A 15,364-nucleotide genomic window follows, 5' to 3' on the forward strand; every position below is an offset into this window, starting at 1 on the left:
TGGCTGTCCGCTCGTGCTGGGCTTACAGCTGCTGAATCCGAATGGCGTTCTCCCTGCGATTCTCTTTCTTCCCATGTCTGACTTCTCACGAGGGCCCTGCCCCAGTATGACCGCACCGGAAGGTCAGTAATTCTGTCTGGCGTGACCCTGTTTCCACGTCAGGTCACACTGTGAGGTGTTGCGTGGCGGCTGTGGCTTCTCCACCCAGCCCACATGTGTCGGCTGTCTCCTGTTTCGCCCTGTGGCGAGCACACGTGTGCACACACGTGCAGGCATTCTGAGGAGCCTGCCAGGCCCGTCACTCGGTTGGCTGCTGGCGGGTCTGAGGAGGTGCCTCTGCACCTGCTTGGCTTCCTCTCCTCAGGCAGGAGGGGGTGTCTCCCCGTCTGTCTCTGGTGGGCTGCCTATCTGCGGGGGACAGTTCATACTCAGGCCTGGCAGAACGTTTATCCCCCCCAGTCCTGGTTGCAAGTGCGGAAGCGCATCTCAGAGTTACTGCGGTGAAACGGGAAGAGCTAGAACCAGGACTCAGAAAGGAGGAGGCAGGGCTGACCTCTGTGCCCGCAGGTCTCGTGGACTCCTTCTTGGTCTGGCCCAGCACGTTCTCCCTCCGTTTCTCTTCCCTCTTTCCTCTTCTCTCTCTCCATCTTTGTGTCCCTGTTCTCTCTTTCCTGCCTGTATGTTGCCCTTAGTGTCGGGGTTTGTGTGTGTTCTGTGCATAAGGCTGCCGACCTCCTGGGAGAGCATTTAAAGCTCATGATGAAAGAGAACTTTCCCTCCCAGCCTCACCTTCAGAATCCCAGGAAGGACTCTGCTGTGCTTGGCTTGGGTGACATGAACCCCTCCGCATCTAATCCTGCCAGAAATACGTGAAACAGAAGTTTGCCCCCACGGAGTCCTGGGTGGGGGAGGGACTGCCACCAGAAACGAGGGGAGAGCTGCTGGTACCAGTCAAACGGTACCCACTCTGATGAGCTGACGTGTAAGTGCTTTAACTGGTTCTCATGTTGAAGTACTTTGGTGGCTGAATCATTCATGTATAAAGCGCATTGTGAGAGTCTGACTTTAAGATTGACGAGTATCTAACTTCTGATTGTGGAAAATGAGGTGTTTGAACAAAGATGTTAGGGTCCATGTTAAAAGATACTCAGGAGCGTACTTTATCTTGTGACTGAGACATTTAACATGTTGCCACGTGTGGACACACATGGTAAGTAATAACTGTATGGTGGCCATATTTATTTAACAAATATGAAAACTGTCCCTGTATTTGGCTCTTGGAAGTTGGCTGATGGCAATAGCCTTTTACTAGCATTTTTGAGAGAATAGAAGCAGTGAGACAGGAGTTCTGCACTTGTCATCATCAGATCTTCCAAGTGGCTGTACTCCCCCTTTTGTTACATGAGTGATGGCCTTGCTTCTGTGGAAAGCCAACCCATCTGCCCCTTTGTGTTTTATTCCTGCCATAATCATCGTCTCCATCAGCAGCTTCACCTCCTTATGTGGATCTTAGTATCACCTGCCCTACTAATGTTCCCCTCTCTAGCTGCTTCTGCAGCAGGACGTGTGGGCAGTGTGTCCCTCGTGAGAGACGGCAGTAACCCAGTCCCTCAGCTCTGCCTCTGTGTCCTACTCGCTCCGTCTGCGTGTCTGTCCCTGCAGTCCCACGAGCTTGCTCTCATTACATTCCGCGGTGGTCTTGCACCGTATTATGGCATCCAACAGTAAGTGACTTCTGTGTTGCTGGCTTATTTCGTCTCTCAGCAATGATGCTCTTTCTTCTTCCTTTAAATGTTGTCTACTTTCTTCTCTTGGTGATTATGTTTCTTCTTTCAGTCTTCAGCCCTTTCAGGCTATTCCTTGTCGTTTTCCCGGCATGTCTTCGAAATGTTGCCTCCTCTTCCTTCCACTGCATCCTCTAGGTAAACTAACCCTGTCGCTGGCTTGCAGTGCCATCTGTAAATGACTGACTCTTTGATCTCCTGTTTTTAGCCCTGACCTCCTCCTGGAATTCTAGACTTATATAACCAAGTTCTTATTTGATGTTTTCACATGAATGCCGTCTTGCAAATTTAACAGGACCAATACAGAACTTTGGACTCAGCTCTACCAGTATCCACTCAGTTGCTCAAACCAAACACCCAGAACCCAGAAGAAATCCTTCTCTTTGTTCTTTACTTCCCACGCTCCATCCGCCGGCAAGTTCTTTGGCTCCATCTCTAAAATTTGCTCTCAGTTAGTTTACTTTGTCATTTGCTACCAACCGAATGCACACGATTATCCTCTCACCTCAGTCACTGCCGCAGCTTTGGCTCTATCCTCAGAATATGTTCGGCATCTGCTTCTCACATCTGCATCACCATCTCCCCACCTTGTTTGAGCCACTGTCTCATAAGCAGGATGACTGCTTTGCAGGCTTCGTTGCTTCCCCACTCCCAGTTTATTCTCAACGTGGCAGCCAAAGTGCCTTTAAAATACCAGTTAGGTCATGTTGTTCCTCAGTTCAAAGTCTTGTGACAGCACCTCATCCTTCCTGAGTCCTTACCGTGTCTTAAAGGGTCTTAGGTTTTCTGGTCCTTGTTCCCCCTGAGGTCTCATCTCCTTCCACTCCCACCCTCTTCCAGTCCTTCCCAGCTGTGATAGCCCTTTTTTCCTCTTCTTCCAGACCCCCAGCGTGTTTCTGCAATCTCAGGACCTTTGCACTTGCTGTCCTTTGTTCCAAGAGAGCTCTCTCCCTCCCCCATTATCTTCCCCACTTCTCTGCTCAGATGTCATTTTTTTCGGTGAAGATTTCCCTGAGCACTGTGTATAAAATAACATACTCCTACTCCTTTACCTTGTTTTCCTCTGTAACTATGACTACCATCTGGCATATTGTTATTGTCTGATCTCCAACTAGAAGATAAACCACATGAGGGCACATATTTGTGTTGTTTATGGCTGTGCCTCAGGCCTTCAATAGCTTCTGGAACTGAGGCGTGGGAATGTTTGATCTTATTTGATCTCCCTACTTGAGTGCTCGCTTCCTTTCCAGTCTGTTCTCTTCATACAGCTGTGTAGTCTTTAAAAAACTGAAACCAAATCATCTCCATTTTTGCATAAGATCTCCAAAATCTTCTCAAAACACTTAGGATAAACTCCAGATTCCGTGTATAAGCTGACGAGACTCTGCTTGCCTCTCTGACCCCATCCTGTTCCATCCTCTCCTGCCCCTGGGCGTCAGCGCCCAGACAGCCTCAGCACCTTGCACCATCGATTTGCTCTGTGCTGTCCCTCTTTTTTGGGGATTCTTTTCTGAAGACTTTTTTAATAGAGGGACATCTTCCAATGACCTGAGTAATAGTTCTTAGTTCTCCAATAGTAAATATTATTATTCCCTTTAATACATTTTTTTAGGAAAAAATGTTGTATTAAAATTCAAGTATAGTTAACATACAGTGTTATATTGGTTTCAGGTGTACAATGTAGTGATTTTACACTTGTGTACGTCACCTGCTGTGAGGAGTACCAGGTGGTGCATGGATGTGTTGAATCCTTTTTCTTTTCTTTTCTTTTCTTTTCTTTTCTTTTCTTTTCTTTTCTTTTCTTTTTCTTTTCTCCTCTCCTTTTTCTCATGGATAGCTCCTCTGTGACATTCAGGTGTTAATTTATAGCATTGACGTTTCAGAGAGGTCTTTCCGGGCCACCAAACAGCACCAACACATCAGCCTGTTTTAAGTCCCTATTGAGGACCCAGTACTATTGATGTGTTTCTGGCTTATCCATATATTTATCGTCTGCTTCTGTAACTCAGTGCAAGTTTCAGTAAAACAAGGCTGTTTTCTGAGAGGCCGTTCAGTGTCTATTCTTTCCTCACTCCTGTAGTCTGTAACAGTGTACCCGTTCGTACCACATTGCAGGTGACCTTCCTTACTGACACTGTAGTTTGTCCTCCTACCAACTCTTGGGAATACTTCTGCTACGGTACTGTTGCACCTCCAGGTTAGATGACATTTAAGGTTTAACGGCCTTACCTAAAAACCTCATGATATTCACGTATTCAAATGCTTTGGAAGTTTAATATACTTCTAAAATCATATTCTGCCTATTTTTAAGAGAAAGTTATATATGCTGGTATATGGCTGGATGACTTTGTATTTGGTCAGATGGTTTTATTAATACAGTTTTCATATAAAATTGGAGTTTTTAGTGTATGAATAAGTTTTAGAAATTCGAATTGCTTGAAAATGATAAGCACTTATCTCTTTTTAATCAAATTCTAAACATTTGATTTCAAATGTAATTTCTCAAGCATCATTCATATGGAAAGATTTTATTAGGTTTTAGCAATCCTTTTTATAATCTATAAACTTTCAAACAGTAACTTAAAAAATGTGTTTGTGAAAGTAGTGTCAGTTTCAAGATAGGGCAGTCCTCAAAACTTTTAGACATGTCATTTTAATCCTCCAAACCAAGCTTTCATATACTGGCCCCATCTGCTGTATTACTTTTTAAAATAGCAGTTACCAGATGCTCATATTCGGACCTGAGTCATCCTGATCGAATGTTGACTTTCCTCAGTAACTGCTCCGAGCAGGAGTTGGGCTGCGCGTGCGAGGCTATCAGGCACAGGGCGCTGGAAGCGCCGCGGCAGCCGTGGGGAGGCCCTCTGTGGAAGAGGCGGCGTGAGCCCCGTCCCTGATGCGTGCCTGCGTCCCATCCCGGGAGCCTGGCTTCCGCGGCTCCATCTGTCTCCTCAGGTCCTGTCTGGGGGGAAAGGGGAAGGACATAAGGACATGCGTATTCACTTTCTGTTGCCTCCGTAACACCTCGTCACAAAGTAGCAGCCTCAGAGGACATCCGCGTACTGTCTCACGGTTCTGGAGGTCAGGGGCCTGCTGGGCTGGCCTGGCTTCCCCGCTCCGAGTCACACAAAGTGAAATCCAGACGTTGGCCCCGGAGGCTCGGCGGGTGGAGGCTCAGGGACGACGAAGTCCTCCCCAGACTCCTTCAGGCTCCTTCACAGAATCAGCTGCATCCCTTGTGGGACTGAGGTCCTCCTTCCCTCCTGTCCCGGAGCCCTCCTCAGCTCGGAGAGGCCGCTGGGGTTCTTTGGTTCGCGGTCCCTTCCTCCGTGGTTACAGGCAGCAGGGGCAGAAGGGCTCTTTGTCAGACTTGGATCTCTCTGCTCGCCCGTCCGCCTCATCTGTCCTGCTGCTCTCTCCTGCTGCGTCTCTGACCTGAGCTGGAGAAGCTCACCTGCTGTTCAGGATCCAAGGGATGAGATTGGCCTGCTGGCCTAACGGAGGTGACTGATGTTTCAAGGTCGTAACTGTAACGTGCCAGCAGAGTGCCTTCGCGGCAGCACCTCGGTTAGGAATCTTGACGCGCGTAGCACTCTGCCTACCACAAAACGTTGGACGTTTTGTTCGTTTCTCAGCTTGAGTATTATTCCATTTCTGAAGCGTTTCTTCCCACTTAATTGGTTGATGCACTGGGTTTGATAGTGGTGGTCAGTTTTCTTTCTTTCTCTTGATGTTTGTGGTGCATGTCTGGAGTCGTCCTTTCTGCTAATAAAGGACGTATACCTTGGTACACCGGCAGCTCATCCGTCTCTGTGTTGGGGAGGATGCGATGAGTGAGGAAGAATGAATCTATTGTACTGAACACCTATAATAGATGTTAATTTGTTACATTCTTTACTCACTTACATACCTAAAAAGTGCAAGATTGGTATTCTTTCTTTTTTAAACTGTAAATTATTTCTTCTTTTATGATTTTGGTATTTTAGCGGAGTAAAATAAAATGCAGTAAAGGTGTAATTTCTTTTGACTCATTTTTTCTTTTTTTTTTTCTTTTGAAAGAAATGATAACCTTTTACAGATGCATGGTCAAAATTTAAGATCCCAGTGATTTTTCAGTAGTTTTATCCTGTGATAATTCACAATGCAGTGAACATCTGTGGCTCTTCAATTTCATTGAATCGTTTTGGATGATTCACCCTAACGGTTCTAGTGATATAGTGAGTCAAAGGTACTTGGCTTAATAAAACCAATGATTATATGTATAGATCAGTTCAATTAAAATGCAGTGGGCTTACTTTATTGGGAGTTTTGTGGGCAAAATGGCTAATATGGAATGCCAAGTAACATGAACATTACTTATATTATCATAAATATACCCATATTATCATAGCTAATATGGAATTCCAAGTAACATGAACATTACTTATATTATCATAAAATGGTATATTTCTTCATGATTTTTTTTCTCTAATCTAGACTGTTCCACTACTTTGAAATATGTATAAAATGAGTTAATGATCATTTGTTTATCTTTGGAATTTTAACTATAGAAGGAGTACTTGAATTTATGCTAAGAGTATGCCTATAGAATGATGACAAAACAGACAGGATTCCTGTCCTCATGGAGTTTGTAGTGTGTATTTGTTAATTTAAGAAATGATGTGTTAGGGACGCCTGGGTCGTTCAATTGGTGAAGCGTCTTGCCTTCAGCTCAGGCCATGATGTCAGGGTCCTGGGATCGAGCCCCACATCAGGCTCCTTGCTCAGCGGGAAGTCTGCTTCTCCCTCTCCCTCTCTGTCTGACCCTCCCTGCTTGTGCACTTTCTCTCTTTCTCTGTCTCAATTAAATAAATAAAATCTTAAAAGAAAAAAGAAAGAAATGATGTAGTAACTTTTGTATTGGCATATAATTTCCAAATAAAACATATGGTTCAGTCAGTAGTTATTTTATAGGAACCTATTTTCACATATACTCTGACGTTTATCACAGAATACCTTTAAGTAGAACTCTACAAGACGACAGAGAAGAAGACAGAAGCACCTGTGTCCCATCGTCCTGAGATAATCGTTCTTAACGTTATAATGCACACCTTTCTATTCCTTCTGGGCACAGGAATGTGCCTGTAGTATGGTATGGAATCATGTTGTAAGTTGAGTAATGTGATTTTTAGTAAATAATCACTTGACTCACCATTCTTGTGACTTCAGGCCCATTGTATGGCTGCCAGAAATTACTCAGTCCTCAGGGCCTTTCCCCCAGATTTTTCACTATTATCAACAGCTACAGTGAGGCTTTTGTACCTGCTCCTGCATTCACGTCCAGAGTTATTTCTTAAATTATTATAATCTCAATTACTGAGTCAAAGGCCAGACACATTTTTAAGACTTTTGATGTGTATTATATCAGACAGTTCATTTAATTGGCCTAGAATGTTGATTGAGTTTATGAATAAATGAATGAGTGAACGGGAGCCTATCTAATTACCTTGCCACAAGCACTTAAGAACTCCTTTTGATTAGGTCTTAAAACAGGATGGATGTTAGCAACATCAACTTAGGTAATAAAATTCATACAATACGCCCTTAGAAGCAGTTCGTCAACTTTCCGAGGCAGTCGGGGCAGATTGCTTGGGGGTTAGGAGTATTTCTGCCTGTGAGAGTTCTTACTCATCCTGACAACGTGCTGTTGTCAAGAGTGGAGGGGAGTGGGGCAGGTGTGGAGTTGGTCTCTTCAGCATGGTTCTCCAGAAGGGCCTTCTTTGGCCCATCTGGAGGCGTGCTGAATTTATATTTTAAAGTGCTGGCTACAGAAATCCTTAAGAATGTCTTTCTCCAGCGATTTTAGAATTTCTAAGGTGCAGTATTGTCTATTCATTTCTACTTTTGGGGCTTTAGGGACGCCTCGCTTGCCTCTGGAGTCACTCTGTTCCTTTCTGCTGATCTGTTTTTCAACTCTTGTGTCACACTCCTCCGCTCAGTTCGAGCAAGTATGTTTTGATGAGTAATTGAAGTGGGTCTTCCTTAGCTTGGCTTTTCCTAAATACATTAATCATGGAAACATTTAAATTTTAGTAAAAGAGATTGGAACACAATAGCAAAATTACAGTTTCTTGTCTGTATAGAACTCTAGTTATGAGTTCCAGATTCAGGCGCATTATGTTGGAAACGGTTAACAGCTGCTGGGTGACCTTTGGCAACACATTCAGTCTTTTGACTGTTAGTTTTCTTATATGTAAAATAAATAACTGGCATAATGCCTGTCATAGCATAGGTGTTGAATAAATGGAATGTGTTTTTATTATTATATTCTGTTTTGCTCCCAGATGACCTATGGGTTGTGTTGTGCCTGTTTTACAATTGAGGAAACCGAGGCACAGGGTATTTTTAGTGATTTGTACAGGGTCACTTGGCTAACCTGAGAGCTCATATATTTCTGTCTCTAATATTCTTTTCATTCTATACCACTTACTTCTTGTAATGCACTAGACCATGTGGGAATCTGACCCCCCGTGGACCCCCCGTGCATGGCGCGTTGCCACAGGAGTGAATGAGGAACAGTATGGACGGGCAGCGGGGTTCAGTCTTGTCTTGCAGGCAGGACACCGCGCAGTACGAGCACAGCACTGCTGGTGTGTCTTCCTGCGCTGGGCCTAGCTGCTGGCGTGCCCAGCTCTCAGTGTTGCAGTGACTTGCGGAGATGGGAGGTGTAGAGCGGTTAGAAGCACTCAGAGAGATGGTAGTTATTGCTAGTGAGTGACTGATTTTGCAGTGAGGAAACTGTAACAGGTACGGGATTATCAGTCACCTACGTTCCCTGTTATGTCCTGTAGTTGGTCTGAATACACTTGGTCTGAATCACGTTGCTTTGCAATTTTCATGTCTTTCACGTGTGTCTTCCAGGACTGAAAGAGCTGTCCCCACTCCCCTTAAACCTCAAACGGCTCTACAAAGAGACGCTGGAAATTGAACCTATCTTGATCATTATCTCCCCGGGTGCCGACCCTTCTCAGGAACTGCAGGAGCTTGCCAACGCCGAGAGAAGTGGAGAGTGCTACCACCAGGTCAGTGCCTAGCACTTGCTGTAGCTCCTGCCGCCCTGCTTGGTCCTATTAGGGAGACACAGGTTTCGAGGTGGTGGCCAAGCAGTGTCCCCCAGAGTGCCCAGGTCCCGCTCCCCAGAACCTGTGAATGTGTTAGCTTCTCTGCACGCATAGTTCCGTACGTGTCTTCACGTGGAGACATTGTCTTGCATGAGTCAAGCGGGCCCAGGGAAACCACGGGGTCCTCATAAGGGTGAGGCTGGGGAGGCCACGTGGAGGCACCGGTGTGTTGATGAGCAGTGGCCAGAGTGGCGGGAAATGCTGGGGTGCTGGCTTGGAAGGTGCCGGAAGGGGCCTCAAACAAGGAGATGCAGGTGGCTTCTAGAAGCTGGAAAAGCAAGAGGGAGATTTTCTCCTTGAGCCTTCTGAAGGAACACAGCCTTATAGTAAAGCCAGCCTCCTTGAAGTTAGATGGGCCTTCTAATCTCCAGAAATCTGGTAATAAATTTGTCTGGTTTTAAGGTACTAAATTGTGGTAATATGTTATAGCGGTGATAGGACACTAAAATATTTGCTAACCTTTTGAGGATAATTTTTAAATTTTACTTGGATACTTTTACAGTAACTCACAGCAATATTTACCTGCAAAAGCTGAACTACATAAACTTGTGAGTAAAATTTAGGTCATAGAGCACCATTTTTTCTGAGGTAAATTTAGGATCTGTACCTTGTTCAGATTGCCTCCTTTGTGCAATTCTGTTCTCATGACAGTCAGAAAATGTATTCATTTACTGTTAGTTTTTGACAACTGAATAAATAAACCGCTTTCATTGGGAATATTCTAATGATTAAGAAGCAAATGGAGAAGTCGGAATGCTGTAGGGAACTGGATGGAGGGCTGCAAAGAGCAGGGAGTTGGGCCCTACCGTGCAGGTGTGGCTCTCCTGTGAGAGGTTCGGATCCCACCCTAGGTAGGGTGTCCTGAGGCTTCAGCAGTCAGTGAGGAGCCCGGACGAGGGCCTTGTCTGCACCTTGTCTTAGCCACAGGGTAAAGCTGTTTGCATCCGCGGTAGGTTTGACTGTTTAAACTTGTAAAGCTTTGTGGACTGAACTTACAAAATTGTTAAATATAGTAAAGCCTTTCGATATGGACATAATTACTCATAATTCTGTTACTTACAGTTTTGTTGCTGTGCTGAATTCATATGCTAAGGCTAATACATTCTTGATCCAAAAAATTAATTTTTTAAAAAGGTTTTGTTTATTTATTTGACACAGAGAGAGAGCTCAAGCAGGGGGAGGGGCAGAGAGAGAGGGAGAAGCAGGGTTCCTGTTGAGCAGGGAACCTGACCTGGGGCTTGATCCCACGATGGAGCAGACACTTAACCAGCTGAGCCACCCAGGTGCCCCCCCCAAAAAAATTCATTTTTAATTGTTGAAGTTGCATAGATTTCAGAGGGGATGGGCAGCTAACCATCTTCTTGACATTTTCCTATTGTGCTTTTTTAAAAAAATTATTTTTATAGTAAATATTTTTTCTGAGCTTTTATGAATCTTTAAGCTTTTTTCATATAATTGATGCTTTATGGGAATTTCTCAGTTGCCTATTTTTAGCTGTCATTTCCGCTGAGTAAAGTACTTACCCTTTTCTTTGATTCTGTTGTACATGCCTGTACTTGGTTTTTTTGTCGTTTTTTTGTGGGGTTTATTTTGCATTTTAATAATGGCAAACTAATAAGTGCATCAAAACAACTCAGCCACTTTGTTTCACCTCTCCTATTTGCTTCATTCGGGGTTAGACCTTGAAATTAAAAGAAAAAAATCAATATGTGAGTATTTATTACCTGTGTTATTGCATGCTTTAGTATGCAGTGAATTACACATGGTTCCCACTCTCAAGAACTTCATAGTCTAATTGAAAAACAAAATCAATGCTTGTAAAAGTCAACTAAAAAGCAATGAAATGCTATGTTGTATTCATTATGGAGACAGAAATCACTGTGGTTTGCAGTAATCTATAACCGTAGTCCTGCAAGTGTTTTGGCCATATACCCAGTAAAGGATTGGAGCCAGGACTGTCTGTGTGTCTGTTCATAAATTATCTACATACGCACACCTGGCTGTCCCAGTATACAAGTATGCTGTAAACTGTCCTTCACAAACACGCCAAGGAGTCTAGACTGGATGTGGTCTGAGGGTGTAGCCACCTGGGACTCCTGACTAACACCTGCAGAGTCTGACCGTGTAGCCTGCATGTAGTCCGTCATCTCCGGCCTTCCAGCTTGGAATATGCTTGCGGGTTGTCTGCTTCCTGAGGGGGACTGGGCCCCTCCCTGAGCGTCCTCAGCACAGGTGGACCATAGCACCTGGGAACACGGCACTGGAATTCCAGTGAGCTCGGGAAGCTCATTCCCTCTCTGTCTTTATTTTCTCCTTGCCCCTCAGCCCCCTCAGCCCCCTCTCTCTGAGTAGCCCTAGAGGAACAGTGGTCAGCATGTAGAGTCCTTGCCACGTGTGAGGATTTTGTGGGTGGTGAAGGGCTAGGGAATGATACCATGACACAGTTAAACCTGTAGCTTGAGGGCCGGATACGTGCAGTGTTGGAAAAATCAGAAGTACACTTCAAGCAAGTGATAGTCTTAATGATTAAACATTAAGATTAACAATTAAACATTAATGATTAAACCCTCAAAGAATTCAAGATGACAGTTTAAAAATTTTTCCTTTTTTTTTTTTTAAGGTTCATGTTTGAGAGGGTAAGAATTCCAGGAAATAAGGGAATGAGAAACAAAAATAAAGCAGGAGTTCTTTTACTGTTCTGTAACTCACAAACCTATAATGATAATATGTCTTTAATAAACAGAAAAATATTAGAAATCTGCCACTGATGAAGGACAAAAACAAGACAACTGTTGGAAATGGCAACAGAGTTATTAAAAACCTAGAGCTCTCATCAGAGTAATGGAATTCATCTTGATGAAGTCCCACAAGTTCATTTTTTTCTTTTGTTTCTCTTGCCTTTGGAAACGTGTCATGAAAATGGTTGCTGTGGCTGATGTCAAAGAGGTTGCAGCCTACGTTCTCCTCTAGGATTTTGATGGATTCCTGTGTCACATTGAGGTCTTTCATCCATTTGGAATTTATCTTTGTGTATGGTGTGAGAGAGTGGTCAAGTTTCATTCTTTTGCATGTAGCTGTCCAGTTTTCCCAGCACCATTTATTGAAGAGACTGTCTTTTTTTCCACTGGATGTTTTTTCCTGCTTTGTCAAAGATTAGTTGCCCAAAGAGCCGAGGGTCCATTTCTGGGTTCTCTGTTCTGTTCCATTGCTCTGTGTGTCTGTTTTTGTGCCAGTACCATGCTTTGTGATCACAGCTTCTGCACAGCTAAGGAAACAGTCAAAAAAAAAACTGAGGCAGCCCACAGAATGGGAGAAGATATTTGCAAATGACACTACAGATAAAAGATTAATATCCAAGATCTACAAAGAACTTCTCAAAATCAATACACAGGAAACAAATAATCTAGTCAAAAAATGGGCAGAAGATATGAACAGACACTTTTCCCATGAATACATACAAATGGCTAACATGAACAATGTTCAAAATCATTAGCCATCAGGGAAACTCAAATCAAAACCACCTTGAGATACCACCTTACGCCGGCTAGAATGGCAAAAATTGACAAGGCAGGAAACAACAAATGTTGGAGAGGATGTGGAGAAAGGGGATCCCTCTCATACTGTTGGTGGGAATGCAAGTTGGTACAGCCACTTTGGAAAACAGTGTGGAGGTCCCTTAAAAAGTTAAAAATTGAAGCTACCCTATGATCCAGCAATTGCACTACCGGGTATTTACCCCAGAGATACAGACGTAGTGAAGAGAAGGGCCATATGCACCCCAATGTTCATAGCAGCTTTGTCCACAATAGCAAAATCGTGGAAGGAGCCGAGATGCCCTTCAATAGATGACTGGATTAAGAAGATGTGGTCCATATATACAATGGAATAGTACTCCGCCATCAAAAAGAACGATTTCTCAACATTTGAAATGCAACATGGTCGGGACTGGAGGAGATTATGCTAAGTGAAATAAGTCAAGCAGAGAAAGACAATTATCATATGGTTTCACTCATTTATGGAACATAAGAAGTAGGAAGATCGGTAGGAGAAGGAAGGGAAGAATGAAGGGGTGGGTAAACAGAAGGGGGAATGAACCATGAGAGACTATGGACTCTGGGAAACAAACTGAGGGCTTCAGAGGGGAGGGGAGTGGGGGATTGGGATGCCGGTGATGGGTCTTAAGGAGGGCATGTATTGCATGGAGCACTGGGTGTTATACGCAAGTAATGAATCATGGAACATTACATCAAAAACTACAGATGACTGTATGGTGACTAACATAACATAAAAAATTATTATAAAAAAAAAGAATAATGGAATTCAGCATGTTTGACAGGTTAATTTGAATTTCTCCTGTTATGTGCTGTCAGATTTGTTGTTTAGTATTGTTTTTCACTTTGTTTTTGCAGGTTGCTATGGGTCAGGGTCAAGCTGATTTAGCAATTCAGATGCTAAAAGAATGTGCCCGCAGTGGGGACTGGTTGTGTTTGAAGAACTTGCATCTGGTGGTGTCTTGGCTGCCAGTTCTGGAGAAGGTAGATCCAGATAAATGTGGTAAAAGTGGTATATTATGGTAAACTATTATGTGGCATAATAGTGTATATTATAATTTACAATTTTAAGCATATACAATGTTTTTGTAAAAGCTAATTCTTTTCTATTTTATTTTTTTCATTACTTTCACTCTATTTTACATTATAATAATGAATGTTAGTATCAGACATAGATTATATTTATTAAAGTAATTTTTAGACTTCATTCTTTTAGAACTCTTGACAATTTTTTGTCATTCATTCATTCTTTTATTGTATAAGCACTTGTTTCGTACAGAAAAAAGGCCAGCAGTTGCCCTAACTGCGGGTTGCATACAAAATTTGTAACCTGCTCCATCAGGAGGAACTTGTTTTAGAAGAGACAGGCCACTTAATAACTATGTTGTAACATCATAAACGCTACGAAAGAGAATTTACAAACTGCCATCAGTGACGAATTCTGCCTGGGACTGTGGTAATGAAGAGTTGAAGAGGATACCCCCCTAAGACAGGATATTGAAATGGACAGATGAGTAAGGATTTGCCAGGTTCCAAAGAGAGTAATACGTAGAAAGAATTATATTTGTAAAGACACATAAAAATTTGAATAAGTGACCAAGGCACACAGCTTGGACAGAGGAATTTGTATTATAGGCAATAGGATACAACAAAAATAGCTAATAAAGGAATTGATGTCATTAGAGAACTCTGGAGGCATGAATGGAAGCAATGAGAACCCAGAGTCCCACACACGCTTGCTGGTTGAGGCCTCTTGGTTGCCGCTAACGCTTACTGTGTATGTCCTGTGTGTCGGGCACCGTGACGAGCCCGGTGTGTACTGTTACTGCTACACTGTGTGTACTGTTACTGTCCTTGCTTAGAGCTGGTGTATGTCCTAGAACCCAGGGTCACAGCGCAAATAAGCAACAGAATGAAATGTATCAGAATGTCACAGAAGGATTTCAGTAAGAAATTTGACTTACGAATATATTTATAAAATGGAACTCAGTGTGTGTGTTACAGTAGATCTTTCTTGTTGCTATTTTTGCTCACCAGGAATTGAACACTCTTCAGCCTAAAGAGACCTTTCGTCTGTGGCTCACTGCAGAAGTCCATCCCCACTTCACCCCTATCTTACTACAGTCAAGTCTGAAGATCACCTATGAGGTAAGGAGACTTAGCCCCGAGTCACTCAGCGTAAAGTGCGCTCATCTCCACGTGCCCCCTAAAGCTCTGTAAGGAACTGTCGGTCGTACAAAACACACCTAAGTTTCCTTTACAGCAGTCCGTTCAATTAATAAGTGGGTGGAGGACCTGGACAAACATTTCTCCCAAGAAGACATGCACATGGCCAGCGGACACATGAAAAGATGCTCAACATCTCTCATCATGACAGAAATGCAGGTCAAAACCACAATGAGATACCACAGTTGTCCCAGTGGCTGAAACGAACTGACAAGAAACAGCAAGTGTTGGGGAGGACGTGGAGAGAAGGTCTCTGCTCTGCTGGTGGGAATGTCAGCTGGTGCAGCCACTGTGGGAGACCGTGCAGAGGCCCCTCAAAGATGAAAAACAGAACTTCCCTGTGGTCCAGTAATTCCACTACTGGGCATTTACCAAAGAACAAAAACTCTAATGCAAAAAGATACATGCGCCCCGATGTTGATAGCATTATGATTTACAGCAGCCGAGATACAGAGCCCCCTAGGTGTCCATCCGCGAATGAATGGATAAGGGGATGTGGTGTACGCACAGGGCAGCCTCGGGCTTGGCCATAAAACCAGACGAAATCTTGCCATTACAGCCACTTGGAGGGACCTACAGGGTAATCTGCCAAGTGAAATAAGTTAGGCTGAGAAAGACAAATTCGTGATTTCACTTGTAAGTG

General features: G+C 43.5%; 1 protein-coding gene across 1 annotated transcript in view; it reads left to right on the forward strand.

Moving 5' to 3' along the window:
• DYNC2H1 (dynein cytoplasmic 2 heavy chain 1) overlaps window positions 1–15,364 on the forward strand; it is a 292,248-nt gene that overhangs the window by 155,179 nt on the left and 121,705 nt on the right. The window contains 3 exon segments of the mRNA XM_034665650.1: window positions 8,685–8,845; window positions 13,354–13,479; window positions 14,533–14,643. Of these exon segments, the coding sequence (XP_034521541.1) occupies window positions 8,685–8,845; window positions 13,354–13,479; window positions 14,533–14,643 (398 nt within the window).

This window comes from Ailuropoda melanoleuca, chromosome 8 (genome assembly GCF_002007445.2).
Source record: "Ailuropoda melanoleuca isolate Jingjing chromosome 8, ASM200744v2, whole genome shotgun sequence".
Classification (NCBI taxonomy): Eukaryota; Metazoa; Chordata; class Mammalia; order Carnivora; family Ursidae; genus Ailuropoda; species Ailuropoda melanoleuca.